At 36.6% G+C, this 18,955-nt stretch overlaps 1 protein-coding gene across 4 annotated transcripts in view; it reads left to right on the forward strand.

The window, feature by feature from the left end:
• Window positions 1–18,955, forward strand: part of LOC121388387 (aurora kinase A-A-like) — a 45,704-nt gene that overhangs the window by 16,700 nt on the left and 10,049 nt on the right. For all 4 annotated transcript variants that reach the window (XM_041519691.1, XM_041519693.1, XM_041519689.1 and 1 more), the window contains exons 4-5: window positions 2,492–2,571; window positions 5,380–5,518. In XM_041519691.1, the coding sequence (XP_041375625.1) occupies window positions 2,492–2,571; window positions 5,380–5,518 (219 nt within the window). The remainder of the gene's footprint in view (window positions 1–2,491; window positions 2,572–5,379; window positions 5,519–18,955) is intronic.

Genomic DNA, 18,955 nt, shown 5'->3' on the forward strand with positions numbered 1-18,955 from the left:
TAGTTTGTTTCCAAAAGAAAATGTGGTCAGAAAAACAGTTATTGGCAATAATGGCTGTAAATACCGGACAGTGTAATCCTAATTGCACATTTTGAAACCAAATAAACTGATATAAAATATAATAAAAATGAAAAAAACCCATGAAAATAGTACTTAACTTTTCACTTCAACATTATTTTATGTATTTATAAAAAAGGTAAGTGAAAATATGGGAGTAAAATTTATGAACTTGTACTCACTTAATGTGGTTTTTGTCAAAAATGAATCCAGTAGTCAGAAGGTTAATATGAAGTGGTGTGTGAATTACTTGGTGCCTTGCTCTTCAGATATATAGTCAGAATGTGATACACAATTGAACAAGTAACACTGTTTTGGTTGTTGATAGTCAGAATGTGATACACAATTGAACAAGTAACACTGTTTTGGTTGTTGCCATCGAAGATAGTTAGATTAGCATGTCGGTGTACAAAATGTCACGAAACAAGTTGTGAATTTTAATAGTCTTGAACACATTTTTTATGATTTGAATATGCGGAATTGTTAAAGCATATGAATAATAATTATACTCCGTGGGCCAAACTTGAAATTTAATGAATTGGTATCGCTTGGGTGGGCAAAATCTCTAGGAATGTTTTTTAATAGCCCTGTGCCCAACTCCTGCAATTAAGAAAAATCCACTGCAAAAAACATGCGTGCCGGGGGAGGGGCAAATCAAATAGTCCATAGCAAAAAAAAAAAAAATGCCATGGAGAATTAAAACCTTGAACAATTTCAGCAGGGGTTGTATGCATGTAGTTCATAAGTTAATGTGATACACTTGTAAGGTGTAGCTTTTTGATGGATATCGCTGTAAACGTAGTGAGCCGATATCATTTTCTTGTCAAATATATTTGTGTTGTGGAAAATTTTGCAACCAATCAACAGTGTCACAAATTATCCTTAACATGTTCAGATTAAATCCTTCTACAAACTGATATATGATTTGAAATTCGATTAATTTGGATAATTGCAGACATTGGCAAAATGCAGGCAATCTCGACTGTGGCGCTACATTCCTTTTTTGTACACAGAAAGTTTAATTTTTATACTGCAAATTGATAACGAGACACACATAGTTATTAAAAATCTGTTTTTATTTTTTATTCCAATGTCACTTTAAAAATAAAAACAATAACACACACAAAAAATAGTATCCCATGTCACATGCACACAATGGCATTGGTAACGTGATGTAACATTTCTTCAAAATCTTTCACTGGATACGTCAACCAAATTGCATGTAAAACATTTCATAATGGGGAAAATAAATTTGTGTATTTTAAGAATCTTTTAGAATATGATACACAACTTATAATTTGAAAAACAAAAAATTGGATAAACAATAATAATTGTTTGATAAAATTAACAGTATATAACTTCCGCAATTGAACAACTACCATCAACCGCAATAATTGAAAGACTACATAAACCGCAGTAATTGAATTGCAGCGCCCTCAATAGTTTAAGAAGTAGCAGGCTACAACAGTGATGATAGCAGGGGGCAAAGCGGGGGGTCTGGGGGCCCTCCCCTAGAAACATTTGAAAAATCGAACCTCGGAGATGCATTCTCATGGCCTCTGTTGGCGCAAATCAGTCACCATCCATTAAATGCAGCAACTGAAAAATTTTACTCGAAAAGTAGGCGGCGGCAAAAGCTGTTTCAGGCGGCGATTTGCCGCTGGAGACCAGGTACTTTTGAGGGCTCTGGAATTGAAGACAGCAAAAAAAGTGCACCGCAGAGATGATCTGTTCTAAATAAATATTTATTTTATAGTAATAAACTTAATTTTTATTTCATTTTAATTGTGTTAAAAATTGGATCAATGTGGTTTGAATGGCTCAAAAGACAAAAACTTGAGATCGGAAAGCAGCTTTAACCTAATTGCATATAATTACTGTTTTACTCAGTTTATTTCTGCAGAAATTGATAAAAGATAGTTTTAGAGATTTACTAGTTGAATTATTTATATACTGTAAAAAAAAATTGTTTCAAATGCTGTGGATTAAAAGCATGTCCGCATTTTGCCTCCTCTAACCATTCTTACTTAAATATTATAAAATAGAATCTATCCAATGGCTGATTGTGATATACAGTGACAGGAAAAACAGCCTATCAAGTGCATTTAAATTTTATGAAGGTGTTATCATGTAGTGTTCTGTTAACAAGTGACAAATACAGTGGAAGCCAAGGGTGTCTGCAATTACCCGAATCTCGCTTTGGTCAGGGGTGTGTGTGTGAAAAGGTCATGAGATTTTGCCCACTCAGTTGATACCAACTACGACTTATGAGGATGTTTCAAGGCTTTAGATATCACTAATTTGGGCACAACGAGGATGTAGTCTTTTGTGAACCGCAGGATGGTCGTTTTAATTCAGTACTGTCAATAACAGCTGAAGAGTTGTCACTATTCAGAAATGCATTTCAAGTTATTGTAATTGTGTTTATTTTTAGGTCTTGTTCAAATCTCAACTACAGAATGCTGGAATAGAGCACCAGCTAATAAGAGAGATTGAGATTCAGTCACGCTTAAGGTACTGCCTGTTATTCCAGTCACACTTAAAGTACTGCCTGTTATTCCAGTCACACTTAAGGTACTGCCTGTTATTCCAGTCACACTTAAAGTACTGCCTGTTATTCCAATCACACTTAAGGTACTGCCTGTTATTCCACTAAGATTCAGTAACACTTAAGGTACTGTCTGTTACTCCGCTGAGATTCTGTCACACTTAAGTTACTGCCTGTTATTCCAGTCACACTTAATTATTACGGCACTGTCTGTTACTCCGCTGAGCTTAAGTCACATTTAAGGTACTGCCTGTTACTCAGCTGAGATTAAGTCACACTTAAGGCACTGCCTGTTATTCCAGTCACACTTGAGGCACTGCTTGTTATTCTGTAGAGATTAAGTCATACTTAAGGCACTGCCTGTTATTCCAGTCACACTTAAGGCACTGCCTGTTATTCCAGTCACACTTAAGGCACTGCTTGTTATTCTGCTGAGATTGTCACACTTAAGGTACTGCCTGTTACTCTGCTGAGATTACGTCACACTTAAGGTACTGCCTATTATTCCAGTAACACTTAAGGCACTGCCTGTTATTCCACTAAGATTAAGTAACACTTAAGGTACTGTCTGTTACTCCGCTGAGATTAAATCACACTTAAGGTACTGCCTGTTATTCCAGTCACACTTAAGGTACTGCCTGTTATTCCAGTCACACTTAAGGTACTGCCTGTTATTCCAGTCACACTTAAGGTACTGCCTGTTATTCCAGTCACACTTAAGGTACTGCCTGTTATTCCAGTCACACTTAAGGTACTGCCTGTTATTCCACTAAGATTCAGTAACACTTAAGGCACTGCCTGTTATTCCAGTCACACTTAAGGTACTGCCTGTTATTCCAGTTACACTTAAGGTACTGCCTGTTATTCCAGTCACACTTAAGGTACTGCCTGTTATTCCAGTCACACTTAAGGTACTGCCTGTTATTCCAGTCACACTTAAGGTACTGCCTGTTATTCCAGTCACACTTAAGGTACTGCCTGTTATTCCAGTCACACTTAAGGTACTGCCTGTTATTCCACTAAGATTCAGTAACACTTAAGGCACTGCCTGTTATTCCAGTCACACTTAAGGTACTGCCTGTTATTCCAGTTACACTTAAGGTACTGCCTGTTATTCCAGTCACACTTAAGGTACTGCCTGTTATTCCAGTCACACTTAAGGTACTGCCTGTTATTCCACTAAGATTCAGTAACACTTAAGGCACTGCCTGTTATTCCAGTCACACTTAAGGTACTGCCTGTTATTCCAGTCACACTTAAGGTACTGCCTGTTATTCCAGTCACACTTAAGGTACTGCCTGTTATTCCAGTCACACTTAAGGTACTGTCTGTTATTCCACTAAGATTCAGTAACACTTAAGGCACTGCCTGTTATTCCAGTCACACTTAAGGTACTGCCTGTTATTCCAGTCACTTAAAGTACTGCCTGTTATTCCAATCACACTTAAGGTACTGCCTGTTATTCCAGTCACACTTAAGGTACTGCCTGTTATTCCAGTCACACTTAAGGCACTGCCTGTTATTCTGCTGAGATTCAGTCACACTTAAGGCACTGCCTGTTATTCCAGTCACACTTAAGGTACTGCCTGTTATTCCAGTTACACTTAAGGTACTGCCTGTTATTCCAGTCACACTTAAGGTACTGCCTGTTATTCCAGTCACACTTAAGGTACTGCCTGTTATTCCAGTCACACTTAAGGTACTGCCTGTTATTCCAGTCACACTTAAGGTACTGCCTGTTATTCCAGTCACACTTAAGGTACTGCCTGTTATTCCACTAAGATTCAGTAACACTTAAGGCACTGCCTGTTATTCCAGTCACACTTAAGGTACTGCCTGTTATTCCAGTTACACTTAAGGTACTGCCTGTTATTCCAGTCACACTTAAGGTACTGCCTGTTATTCCAGTCACACTTAAGGTACTGCCTGTTATTCCACTAAGATTCAGTAACACTTAAGGCACTGCCTGTTATTCCAGTCACACTTAAGGTACTGCCTGTTATTCCAGTCACACTTAAGGTACTGCCTGTTATTCCAGTCACACTTAAGGTACTGCCTGTTATTCCAGTCACACTTAAGGTACTGTCTGTTATTCCACTAAGATTCAGTAACACTTAAGGCACTGCCTGTTATTCCAGTCACACTTAAGGTACTGCCTGTTATTCCAGTCACTTAAAGTACTGCCTGTTATTCCAATCACACTTAAGGTACTGCCTGTTATTCCAGTCACACTTAAGGTACTGCCTGTTATTCCAGTCACACTTAAGGCACTGCCTGTTATTCTGCTGAGATTCAGTCACACTTAAGGCACTGCCTGTTACTCCGCGCTGTGATTCAGTCACACTTAAGCAGAGATTTGGAATTTGTTTTATCAAATATACATACAAGTATCAGTACAGAGAGAACAGTGATATGAATCAATAAAAAAACTAAATATCAATACATCTGCTAATGGATTATATAGTACCAGTAATGAGAATGGGAACTGGAAACTTTATAAATGTCTTAATCTATAGGTTACTTGAGCTTAGATTTTTTTGAAACTACGATAACATAAAGCAGTTGTAGGCTATGGCATATGCAGTTGTGACATCTTAGGGCATGACAAGTTTATGATATCGTAGTGCTTCAATTGCTTCAGAAATCTCTAGCTAGGTCTATTTTGTTGTCACCTTTACATGAGTTTCCAGACACTATACTTATTTCGATGCCTACAGAACTGTCTTAGAAATGGCAGTAAACAGTCCCTTCAGTATAAATTGGTTTCGTTGTAGGCATCCTAATATTCTGCGACTTTTTGGTTACTTCCATGACAAAACCAGAGTTTACCTCATGTTGGAGTATGCGCCCCGAGGTGAGATGTACAAGGAACTACAGAAATGCACAAGATTTGATGAAAAGAGGACATCAAATGTAAGTCTTTGATTTGTTATTAGCTGCACTATTTGGTGCCGACTACTTTTAACCCTTTCAGCCTTGTAAACCACTGGATTAGATTATCTCAGTGGTACATTGAACAAAAACCTAGAGTGAAAGAGTTAATATTTCATGTTATATAGTGTGTGTGTATGTGTGTATCAAGTTTGACTTACAATTTTTATTTCTAATATATACCGATATTGATATCGGGAGGTATTTTTGGGTATACTCTACCTTAAATACATGCCCGCTAATTTCATCTACATAAAATTAAATTAGTCTGATTTATACCAAACACATATTGCGTTGTCATATATATATATATTAGTGATTTACTAAATGGTGGGAAACATTTTTCAATACTGAAATTTTGGTAGTTTGAAAATTGCTCTGTACAGTAAATCCAGACCTTCGTTTTTGACGGGAGCGAGCGCTATCACGCCCGTGAACCCCCGTCAACTCAATCTCACGGACTCAAAATAACGCGCCCCTAAATTGAACAAATCATACTTGTATTTTTTTTTAACTCTGCTATTTTAAAGGTTTATTGAAAGGTTTATTGAATCCAATCCACAACGCCACAAACCTTTCCATTCTGTTCACAATGAACTTCCTAGAATACCTTTTATAAATTGAAACACGATTGGTTGGTTATCGTTACACTGAGCCAATCAGCTAGGAGTTCACTTATTATTAAGATGTGGTCAGTTTTCAATCAGGAAAACTCGGGAACTTTGTTCTGTAATCCTATTGATGTTAACCTGAACGAAAAAGCATGACAAATACAGTTTGAAACTTTAATCCTAGTGTAGTAATCACGGAAGTAATTATAAATTACAATTACATTAGCAATGTAATCGATTACGATTACATGGTATTCTCAGAGTAATCGATTATGATTACATGAAAACATGTAAAAGATTGTAATCAATTACGATTACTGATTACGATTACCCCATGTCTATATATATATCAGGGGTGGGGGGAAATAAAATTGTCAATTGGTCCCACGTGATGTCATCACTACCGGAGGAAGGGGAGGAGAGGGGGAAAAAGAAAGGAATAATAAATTTTAAAAAATAATTTAAAAGGCGATATTTGTCCCATAGTGTTTTTTAAAAATCATAGTGGCATTTGTATATCTGTATCTTGAATCATGAATGCGAAACGATAAAGATCAAAACATGAAAGAAATTATTTTGATCACATCAGCAAAAAAAAAAAAATTGTATATATTTTACATAATGGAATAAATAATATATATAAAAAAAGAATAAGTTATGAATTTTAACTCCCATATATGTATTTTTAAAAAAGTACGAGTATTTAGTCCTGTGTCCTGAAAATTAATAAATGATGACACCGTTGAAGCGTTTTACAGCTTGAGCTAGCACATGTTCAGACAAAACTATTAATAATGCTGTCGTTGATTGGATGACATTTGACCTTCAGGCCTCCCAGACCACCTATATTTCCTATATTTTTTATAAGATCCTGTAAAACTCCTATATTGAGATTAATTTCCTCTATTTCCTATATTTGACTCAATTGCTTTGCCAAAACGCTGATGAATAAAATATGTTACCAAGTTATATTCGCAGTGAAAGGCAGCCAGCCTGTCAGAAATTCAGAAGATGCTTTGAATGTGCACCAACTTTCATATTATCCTGGATACCAGCATGGAATGTTGGCAAGCCTTGGTATATATTTGTTCAGGGTTGAAAATTAACATGAAAACCATGGTCGCCAGCAGGGCCAGTTGAAGAAAAATCTGACTGGCCCTTCTCAAATTCAACTAGCCCTCCAATTTAACTGCACAGCCAAAATCAAAACTAGAATGTTCTTTGTTGAATAATAACCATGTATATAGTCCGTCGAAAGGAAACTGATGAATTGGCATGTAACTTCAAAACGAATAAAGTTAAAATTCATATTAGAAACATATTAAGTTTTAAACCCATACCAACCCAAATCACATTTAAAGAGAAAAAAAATAGTCCAGTATAAATAAGTTACTTTAAAAGTTACCATTAAATGATACAGATTAAATACTTTTTAATACAGGGATTAAAAAAAAGCTAGAACAGCCAAGGTATGCAGCTTCACTTGCATTGTCTCTGAAGTAATCGATAATGCAATACAAAGAGACTAAAGGTAGGACTGCGTATGTTTTAGTATATTAGTCTGGGAATGACAGTCTTCTTTGTGCACCTGTGAGAGCTGGTTCAATATGGAGAACTTTCCAGTAAAGGATCTCCTTGGGAGTGGCTGTCCTCCTAAAGACGAGGCACTAGATAAAGATTCATGGAATCATCCACTATTTTGCCAAATACCCAATCGACTCTGCATTATTAAAATATTTTTTTATTATTCATCTCACATGGCAACCATCTTGAAATTCAAAATGGACGTCATTCCATTATATTTTTCTCTATCTTTACTTCCATTAAACACAGAAAAATAATTTTGGTGTCAGTTTACATCTGAGCTCAGATGATTATTTTGTAAAAAGGAAAATTGTTGTCTGGTCTTGGCAGCCATCTTGAAATTCAAAATGGCTACCACTTTAATATATATTTTTTAAATATCTCAACTCTCAGTTAACGTGGAAGCTTAATTTTTGTCCATGTACATTTCTATATTCCATGCATTGGATGGTTTTCATTTATATAATCATTGAATCATGAAAACAATCTTGACATTCAATATGACCTCCATGGTACTAAGCTCAAGGGTCATTTGATGCAGCTATTCTGAGAGGATAGAAGTTCCAAACACCATCACCAAACGAAAGTGTGGAAACAATGCCAAATATCTAATAACAGCTTACCCAAAGAGCATATCTCCAAGCAAATATCCTAGCTTAGGATTCCATGCTACATCCAGTGATCATGTTATCCATGGTTGGATCAAGGAGGATATATTTGTAAATGTGGTTAAAGGTGCAAGCTGCACCAGAGTCTGTGATTGTACTGATTAGATGCAACTGTGGTATCAGTAAGTGTTCAGGTAGTTAGATGAACCTGTAAGGAATACAACCTGCAAGTGGTGATGGTTGCTGCAATACACATGCCATTACAGATGAAGTAGATGCCTAATCAGGGGTCACAATGGAAAATAATTAATTTTAGTCAATTTTCAGATACATGTATGTAGGATATTTCTTTAGAAATTATTAAAAAGTGGCTAATTTAAACAACATTCAATTAGCCAGATACTAAATGGGCGAGCCCTGCTAATGTGTCATTGTGAATTAGTTTACAATTGGTTTCATTAGTTTAAAATTTAGAACATGAAAGTCATTAGTAATGCAGTATCTTAATTATTTCACATAAAATGGATGTGGACTAAAGGAAAAGTATTTGCCAAATGATAAAATTGGTGGCCATTTTTAAATCTCCATAATTATGGCTGCCATTTTGAATTTTAACGTGGTTCCATGACTGGAGGATGGTTATAAAAATGTCACCCTTTAATTCATTGATCCTAAAAATGTACAGACAAAAATAATTGTGCTTCTGCCTTAACTGGAAGTTATGATATAAGAAAAATACATTAAAATGGTGGCCCATTTTGAATTTCAAAATGGCTGCCACGATTGGATGACTATAAAAATGTCATCAATAAATTCATGGCTACATAAATGTACATATAGATAAAAAATATTGTGTTTCTATGTTAAACGAGAGTTGAGATATATGAAAAATATATTAAAATGGTGGCCATTTTGAAATTTAAGATGGATGCTTAGGTCAGACAACAATTTTTGTTTTCACAACTTCATTCACTGAGCTCATAAATGTAAACAGATATCTAAATTGTTGTGGGTCAACTGTGAGTAAATATATATATATATATATATATATATATATATATATATATATATAAAGAATATTTAATTGGTGGCCATTTTGAATTTCAAGATGGCTGTCATGCCCAAATGACCAAATAAAATGTTATCAGCGAGTTCATTGCCCTCAAAAATATAAATAGACACAAGAATTGTGTTTCTGTGTTTTCTGAGTCAAAATATATGTATTCCAAAATTATGGCCATTTTGAATTTCAAGATGGCCACCATGATCAGATGACTGAAAAAAATGCTACCAATGGATTTCTAATTCTGGATAGTCTTGAGAATAAAAAGAAATACATTTTACTGACTTGAGAGAGAAAAAATGCAAATTTACATAACTGCGTGGACTAGTAGCTACATGTATTCTAGCTCACTCGCACTTTAAAATCCTATATAATTATTGGGTACACTACATTGACGAGTCAACAATAAATACATTTATAGATTATTACAGTATATTTTATACTATTTCAAACAGTTTGTATTTCACAAAAGCCTCATGCCTCATGCCTCGGACTCGGACACTCGACCCGACAGAGGTCCATACACAGGTGTTGATTGTAACCAGTTGCAAACTCTGAGTCTTTTGTTTTAACTGGAGTGTAATACCTCAATAGCATTCTCACCAAGAATGGTGTTATTGTTAATGTCTATTTGATCTCGTGACCAGCTCAGCGGCTTTGACAAATGTCTAGCCTAATGGCAGTGTATTGATACTACTGTGAGTTACTGTAGGTCCAACTTATGGCAGACTTTAAAATCACAGACGTGTGAAACACCAGTCATATTGACCAACTATCTATTTATTTATTACTATTTTAAATCATGCACAAGATACCATGTCTGGGCAGACCGGTCTAGTTGACGGATAGGAATTCCCAGACCTGGATAAAAAAAAAGGCTTTTCCCCACCCCTAATTATATATATACAGTGGACTCTGTCTAAACCGGATTCTGTGTAATCCGGATCTCTGCGTAAACTGGTCCATTTCTAAATCCCCGTCCAGCTACCGTTTATCTCTTAGGTATAAATCTCTGCCTAATCCGTAATCTTCGTACTCCAGACTCCGGATCAAAAATCAAGAACAAAAGAACCATTCATGTATTAATTACCTCTGTCTACACCGGATTGGGATTTGACTGAACGATGGGCTGTTTAATTAGTTGAACAATGATAGTCAATTGCCAAGTAAACGGACGCCGTCGCAAGATCAATACAAAATGTAATCGCACTCGTGTGAAGTTCACTCTTATTGCGGTAGGCCGTTGGATCAGTCGGATTGTATGTGTGTGTGTATGTATTTTGTGTTGTCTTATTTTATTTATAATGGCGAAGCGACCCAAAAAACGGCAACATATCAAACTTTTGTTAGAAACTAAAGTCAAATTAATACAATAATTTGATTCAAATCCATAGTCAAAACAGAAAGATTTAGCACAAATTTTTTAATTCGTACTTACGAATAAATGATGTTTTAGGAAATAAAATGAAATTTAACCTAGTACAAATATTAGAATGACCAGAAACACGTTTAAAGTTCTGCCACTAATATTTTATCCAGAAAAATATATTTGATATGTAATTATACAATCGTTAAAAAGTCTTAGTCGATAACATTTTAAAAATTGCAGCAAACTCAGGAATATCCCTTTAAGTATATTTTTTATGTCGATTGAAAGTCTGGCTTGTATGACTGTTTCCCAACCATCCATGGGTTCAAATGTCATTGTTGATCATTCAAGAACCATAACTCTGGATGAACTCTGTCTAAACTGGTCCTCTATGTAAACCGGACTATTTCGACGGTATGAAGTGAGTCCGGTTTAGACAGTCCACTGTATTATTATTGTTATTTTAGTTTTGTTTAATTTCGTACAATGCAAGTAATGATCGCAAAATTTATTTTACACTTTCTTCGTTTTGATCAAAGTACAGAATAATAATAGGTGCGTTGTCCAATAATTCTATGATATGTATAATGTTTATAAATGTTGATATCACAGAAAAGGCATACACCAACAAAAAAACTATCATTTCTACTGTTTCACGATACTGCAATGTGATTTTAAGCCAAGGACACAGACCTTGGTAGAGTCAACTCAGTAATTCGAATTTACCGAGTGTAAAGCATGTATATTTTAAAATTAAATTTACATTAGGATGCTTTTGTTGTTGTTGGTGAGGGTGTTGGTTTATTTTTATTTTATGGGTTGCTATGATTAGAGTTAGTAGTATTATAATAAATGACATGTTAATTACAGTACACCAATAATGAAAAAAAAGAAAAAAAAAGAAGTGTTTTATTTAACGACGCACTCAACACATTTTATTTACGGTTATATCGCGTCAGACATATGGTTAAGGACCACACAGATTTTGAGACGAAACCTGCTGTTGCCACTACATGGGCTACTCTTCCGATTGGCAGCAAGAGATCTTTTATTTGCGCTTCCCACAGGCAGGATAGCACAAACCATGGCCTTTGTCGAACCAGTTATGGATCACTGGTCGGTGCAAGTGGTTTACACCTACCCATTGAGCCTTGCGGAGCACTAACTCAGGGTTTGGAGTCGGTATCTGGATTAAAAATCCCATGCCTCGACTGGGATCCGAACCCAGTACCTACCAACCTGTAGACCGATGGCCTGCCACGACGCCACCGAGGCCAGTCCAATAATGAAAGTTAATCCTGTTAGTAAAAATATATATACTACTCAAAAGAATTTAAGGGTCAGACGATATTTTCGACATTATTTTCTGAATGTCAATTATATTAGCTAAACCATAATGTCACGCATGGTATTGTTCCATTTTGACGAAAGTGGGTCTAAGCGACCCATAAATGAATTAAAATCCACTGTCATTGACATTGTCGACTAGTTCTAATGGCGAAAACATGCTTACATTTGCACATAAATTAGGGCGAAAGCGAAAGGTCTGCTAAGTTCCTATAACTTGCTTTTTCACAAAGCGCTTCATTTGCACGCTTTGCACGTGTATTCCATGTTCCCAATGCTGAATTTCCGTATAATTGGAGCTTGCGTTCGTGTACGGTGCACACTCCAAATTCGACAATGGTACGACTTCAACTGACTATCGAAGATCGAGGAAGGGCTATTGCTTGGCTTCAGGATGGCAATACGCAAAGAAATGTTGCTCTGAGACTTGGTGTCAGTCAGAGTGTCGTTGGCCGACTGTGGCAACGGTACCAAGCAACGAATTCTGTTCGAAATCGTCCACGTTCGGGAAGACCCTGAAGCACTACAAATAGAGAGGACCGCTACATCACCAATATGGCTCTATGTCAATGCACAACCACTGCACGCCGATTACATGACAATCTGCGGACTGCGACTGGAACTCGAGTGTCTGATCAAACCATACGCAATTGTCTGAGAGCCAATAATCTACGCTGCCGTCGCCAGGCTGTTCGACCACCACTCCTACCACATCACAGAACGGCCAGACGTCACTGGTGCACGCTTCATCTGCGGTGGCAACGTGTTCAGTGGGGTCGAGTGATGTTCACTGATGAGTCCAGGTTTAGTCTCCAGTTCAATGACGGTCGGGTTCGTGTCTACAGACGTCCTGGGGAGCGCTTCGCTGACGTTAACGTTAGACAACGTCACCGGTTCGGTGGTGGCAGCGTCATGGTGTGGGGCAGCATCTCTATCCTCCACAGGACTCCCCTCTATGTGGTGGATGGCAATCTGAATGGAATCCGCTATCTGAATGAGATTATCCGGCCGTTGGTTCTCCCAAATCTTCAGCAGATTGGCGGCGGGGCAGTTCTGCAGGATGACAATGCCAGACCCCACCGCGCCAGGGTGGTAACGGACTTTCTCAGACAACAAGGTATCGCCAATATGGATTGACCAGCATATTCGCCTGACTTGGTCCCAACAGAGAACGCCTGGGACGAATTAGGCAGGAGAGTTCGGGATAACCATGCCCCTCCGGCCAACCTTCATGATCTGGGTCAACTTCTTATGGCAGAGTGGCAGGCCATTCCCCAAGAGTTCTTCAGACGTCTGATCAACAGCATGAGGCAACGATGTGTCGAGTGTATTCGCGCCAGGGGTGGATTCACACACTATTAAACGAATGTTCTAATGTGTAAAATCCATGTTTGACAACCTTCAACTTTGACAGCATGTCATGTGACTTTCTTGTATACAGTGACGTTTATTTGTGTTTTTTTGTAAATATGGAACAATAAATAAAAAATTTGGTGTAGTTTACATCATCAATCTAATACACTCTGAAACTTATTTGGTTATAAAGTTTTTGACCCTTAAATTCTTTTGAGTAGTATATTTATAAAAATTGTAGTAAGATATATTTGGGTAGAAAATAATCGATGTTGACATTTACTCTTATGACATTATTATTATTTTTTAAAATAGAGAATTTGCAGGTACACAACGTATATTATGACATGATGGTAAATCAATTATGTATGACATTTATATCATAATATAAATCTGATGTTATTTATAGTAATGACAATACACAGACAAAAATTAAAATCAAATACTAATATTTTACAGTTAGAATTCTTAATAACAATACCATAGTTGTTACAATGTCAATTCATTCAGTTCACATGTTTGTTAAATAAAACACAATAAGCACAAACAAATCAGTTTCAATCATTTATTCATAAATAGTCAACAGATTATCATGATTAAAAGATAATGTAGATAGGACAGATTCAGAATTTTAATGCAGCATGATATGCATATAATACATAAGAAATCGATAAGTGTTCATGGTGTTTCTTTTTTTGTGTAAGACTGCAATGGCCCATTCTTCATCTTTGAGAACAACCATCATATTAGTTAAATTAGGATATTTATTTTTGAAAACACACAACGCTAACTGTTAAGATATTTAATTTAGAAATCATTACTCCTCAAACTTAATCATGTTCATGGGTGCAATACCTCTTGGTATGTTGCCTCTAATTCTGATTATTTTGAGACGTATGATTTCCCCCACCTGCATTTTGAGGAGTGTGATTTTGATTTTGAGCACTCCTAGGTTTTTAAAAACGAAGGTAAATCGGTATTGACATGATACCAGGGCGGGACTTAGCCCAGTGGTAAATGTTCACTTGATGTGCGGTCGGTCTGGGATCGATCCCCATCGGTGGACCCATTGGACTATTTCTTGCTCCAGCCAGTGCACCACGACTGGTAATCAAAAGCTGTGGTATGTGCTATCCTGTCTGGGATGGTGCATATAAAAGATCCCTTGCTGCTAATCGAAAAAGAGTAGCCCACAGGGCTCACCCTGGATCAAAAATACCTGTAGCCAAAATATTAACCAAATGGAATTTTTATTAGCCATATTGAAAATGCTTTAGCTAAATTTGTTTTACGCAGTACTGTTTATATATGAAAATGTATCTTTTTCAGCTAATTGTGTACAAACTGGAATAAATTGGAATAACAAAACCTCAAAGGCGGTAGGGGCAGTTAATATATTACTTCAATTTTTCAGCGGGGGTGGGGTTGGAATGGGGTTATGCAATATCCTCAGTTTGAAGCCAGTACCCATACACCCACCCCCACTTCTAAGGCCTATGACATTAAATTAACAAACATACAGAAATATGGGGGTGGGTGAATGTTTATGGAGGTTTTTTTTTTTTTTTTTCTTCCTTTTTTCCCAAATAAAAATTTGAGAACTTTTTTTTTATTATTATTTTTTTATATATAGAGCTCATTATTTCTTTAAATAGCAATCTTTATGTATGTTTGAATTGCTTTTTTTTTAAAACATTTTTTTAAAGTGACCCATCAATTCCCCACCCCAAACAATTTCATAATTTGTGCCATGTTGTTGCTGTTGATTTCAGCGTCGTGTTAAATGCTTGTTGTGATTTATGCTTACAAAATACCTTGGCTAAGAATGCCGACTTCACAGTATACTCCATTTATTAAAAAAAATCCCAACCTTTAATAAAATAAAAATGTACGGTCTTCTTAAAATCCAGCTAACTTATTAAATGTCACCTCACAGTCTTACAAATTTATATCTAAAATTATCTAACAAATATGATTATTGTAAACTAATTTTATTCAGTGTACATTTAACTGCAATTTGTACAATTTAAATACTGCATTTTCATTTTCGGCGATCGCGATCTGCATGTGTGCTCTCGACCATGGGTACGAAATTAACAAAGACAAAGGAATAAACAAAAACTGCAGTTAGGTATTCATTGATGCGAACAACTAGTTTTTCTACAAATTTACATCAAGATTTACTTTTGCGTAATCGTATTGTTTAATGTCCACAACGATGTCTCTTGACACGAGGGTATCGGCTGACCCTGAAGCGTGACGTATATTCGCGCCGAGAGCTGTCCTCGGTTCAGTCAACGAACGTTCTTCCTAATGTTCGCGAACTATTTGATTGGTGATCGTCGTGTCCATTTGGTTTAACGTGAAGCGCACAAACCAGGCTAGCGAACGTTTTGTTTTCATTCAGTCTGGCTGAACTCAGCCCTTGAGACGGCCTACATGTCTTTCGGTCCTGAACTGGCATGTGTATTCAAATTGACACGCACTGTCGGTCTGTTTTTATTACTTTGGTTCAAAGATTTTACTAAGTGAAAATAACAAGTTACAGATCTTCCAGACATTGCTGTCATACATGTTGAATGCATGCCGTTAAAATTAATAACCGTGATTATTAACATAAGAAACATTATAAGGCCTACGCTGTATTCTGCACGACACCGTTTCTCGTTACCGGTCGCGAGATGGCTATTACGCTAATTGAATATTTGGTAGTATTACTAGTATTATTATGTTTGAGGTGTCGGATAGATTATGTAACCGTTTGTTCACATCAGAAGACAGAACATGGCTCAGCCAAAATTTTAGCCACTTGAAAATTTTATTAGCCATTTTTTTTTAAAATTAGCCAATGGCTAATTTGGCTACCGACAGCGCGAGCCCTGAGCCCATGAATATCTGTATGGTCCTTAACCATGCATATGTCCGATGCCATATAACCGTAAATAAAATGTGTTGAGTGCATTGTTAAATAAAACATTTCCTTCCTTCCTTGACATACCAAACGCAGGCCTTCAGATTTCATGGAAACAATTGTTTCCCGGTACTGTGTCGGTAAAATCACAGAACTAAAAACAGTTTCCAATGGTTTCCCATTGTGACAAGGCACGGAACCGAAAAAGTGTCGTATGAAATTTGAAATCCTATGACCTGCAAACAGTATATACGGTATACCACCTAGAACTTCACACAAGGGTAATAACATATATATATATATATATATGTTATTAGACACACACACAGACAGAGGAGGGGGGAGGGAGCATGGGAGTCAATCCGGCTTTAAAAGTGGGGGGGGGACGTGTTAGTGTGTGTACATTGTGTGTGTACGTTGTATGTGTACATTGTGTGTGTGTGTGCTAAATGAAAAAGTGGGTGGGGGGGACATTTATATAGATTGTCCCCCAACATTGAAAAGTGAGGGGGACGCGTCCCCCCTGTCCCCCACCGATCGACGCCCATGGGAGGGAGGCTGATCCATGTCAGGTTTTTTTTTTCCAAATCAATTTTTTTGTCAGCAAGTGATGTGTGATGGTCTATTTATTATATACATCTTTCCTAATTTTTGACAATATCTTTTGCTTTTTGTTAATATCATTCACTTAATTATCCTATTGAAAACACATAACACAATGATATTTTTTCTTCCAATGAAACTTTTCCAGAAAATTTACTTGACCATAGACTTTTTAAAAGAAATTTTAATAAAAATTATCTTTATTTAATTATTAAATTAACATTTATTTAATAATACTGCTGTGCAAACATACCTGACAAAACCCCACAAAAACAAAACTAGTCGAACGCCATTAAATTTTAACTTTCACTCAATGACAGGACATTGTGTCATCATTATTTAGCTTCACATTCAGTTTGTTTTAGATATTTTATTGTAATTACACTTCATATCCCATTGTTATAAATACAGTTGTTTATATTACATTTTAAAATTGTTCATATAAGATCAGATGAATTGGTAATCATCAAACTTAAATACGAACAACTACAAAGGGAGATACAAAAAAGTAAATACGATTTCTATATTTTCACTAACAAAAATTAAAGAAAAAAACATGTTTGAAGGGGTGAAAGAGAGCTTTATTCTAAACTAAAACCTATTAGCTCCAACTACAAAAAGCGCGAACATAAACAACATAATATTACAGCATCATACCATGATAAAGATACTGACTACCAGCGCATCAATTATTATTGGTTGCTGTATCAACCGTGCACAAAACATACATAATATTATTGCATAATGTTATACATGTATATACCAATGTAATGATATCAAATCGCCTAGTTATTAAGATATTGTATCAAGGGTGCACCTATATAAGTTGTTGGTTCTTTGTTAACAATTATTTAACCTTAAATAATCCCTATCAATGTCATTTTGTCTTCGACCTTACGAGAGGGCAAAAAGTCTGTTTGTCCCTATATCAATAAACCATCCCACTGTGGTGCCAAGCCCCTGCTAGGGGGAAAGCATCGATACTCACGGGTGTAGCTGGTCTTTGGTCAACCATAGGCATCGTTCCATTGAACACTGACATGAACTGGATCCACCACATTATATCACCTTTCATATCTTTAGTGATACGTGATCCGTGCCATGGACATTTCAGACCATTGGCTCTGTCAATTAGGCGTCTCATGAAGAAGCGTCCTCCATACACGCATTGGGTTATCCAGTTTAACTTGCCCACTATGCTTTGAATCTGTCACTTAGTAATTTTTTCCATTACTTAGAGTTTTCACTAACAACCCTCTCAATTCTGTTATCAGACCGTGTGGAATACTCAAGGTCATTGCCAGTGAATTTAGAACTACTCCCAAAAACGTGAGGGTCTGTGCTGGGCCTTCAAGTTTATTGTAGTTAATGTGAAATCCCAATTTCCGTAACAGCTGCATTAAGATGTTGAGAATGTTCTGGCATTCGTCATAGGATTTAGCGATAATTAAGAAGTCATCCAAATACACCACAATGTCCTTGTATCCCTTTTTTACCATAATAGCCCTGACTGATTGGGTAAGTCTATGGAATATTTCCGGTGAACTTGACGCCCCGAAAGGTAGTCTCTCGTCTATCATATACGTATGGTATCTCCGGAAAAACACCATTTTAAGCCTGTTGCTCGATAGTTAGATGGGTGTATTTTAACTGACCGGTATGCATTGGCCAGGTCTAGTTTTGCCATAAAACACCCTGGTGTAATAAGATCGACAGCATCTTGCAGTGTTTGGTACTTGAATGGAGAGTTGTATGCAAAGTCATTCAAGGCTTTCCCAGGAGGGTGGCTGGCATCATGAATAATACAAAACATTTCCGAGTTTTTCTTAGGTATAGCCCCAAGGGCGGAAACAATATTTGGTTTTGCGTTAACAATTTTGTACCGTCCATTTTCAAGTTCCGTTTTGATTTGTGCTTCCACACGCACGTGCATTTCACTGCTGGTTGCCGATTTATAATATCGACTTCAA

This window comes from Gigantopelta aegis, chromosome 14 (assembly GCF_016097555.1).
Source record: "Gigantopelta aegis isolate Gae_Host chromosome 14, Gae_host_genome, whole genome shotgun sequence".
NCBI lineage: Eukaryota > Metazoa > Mollusca > Gastropoda > Neomphalida > Peltospiridae > Gigantopelta > Gigantopelta aegis.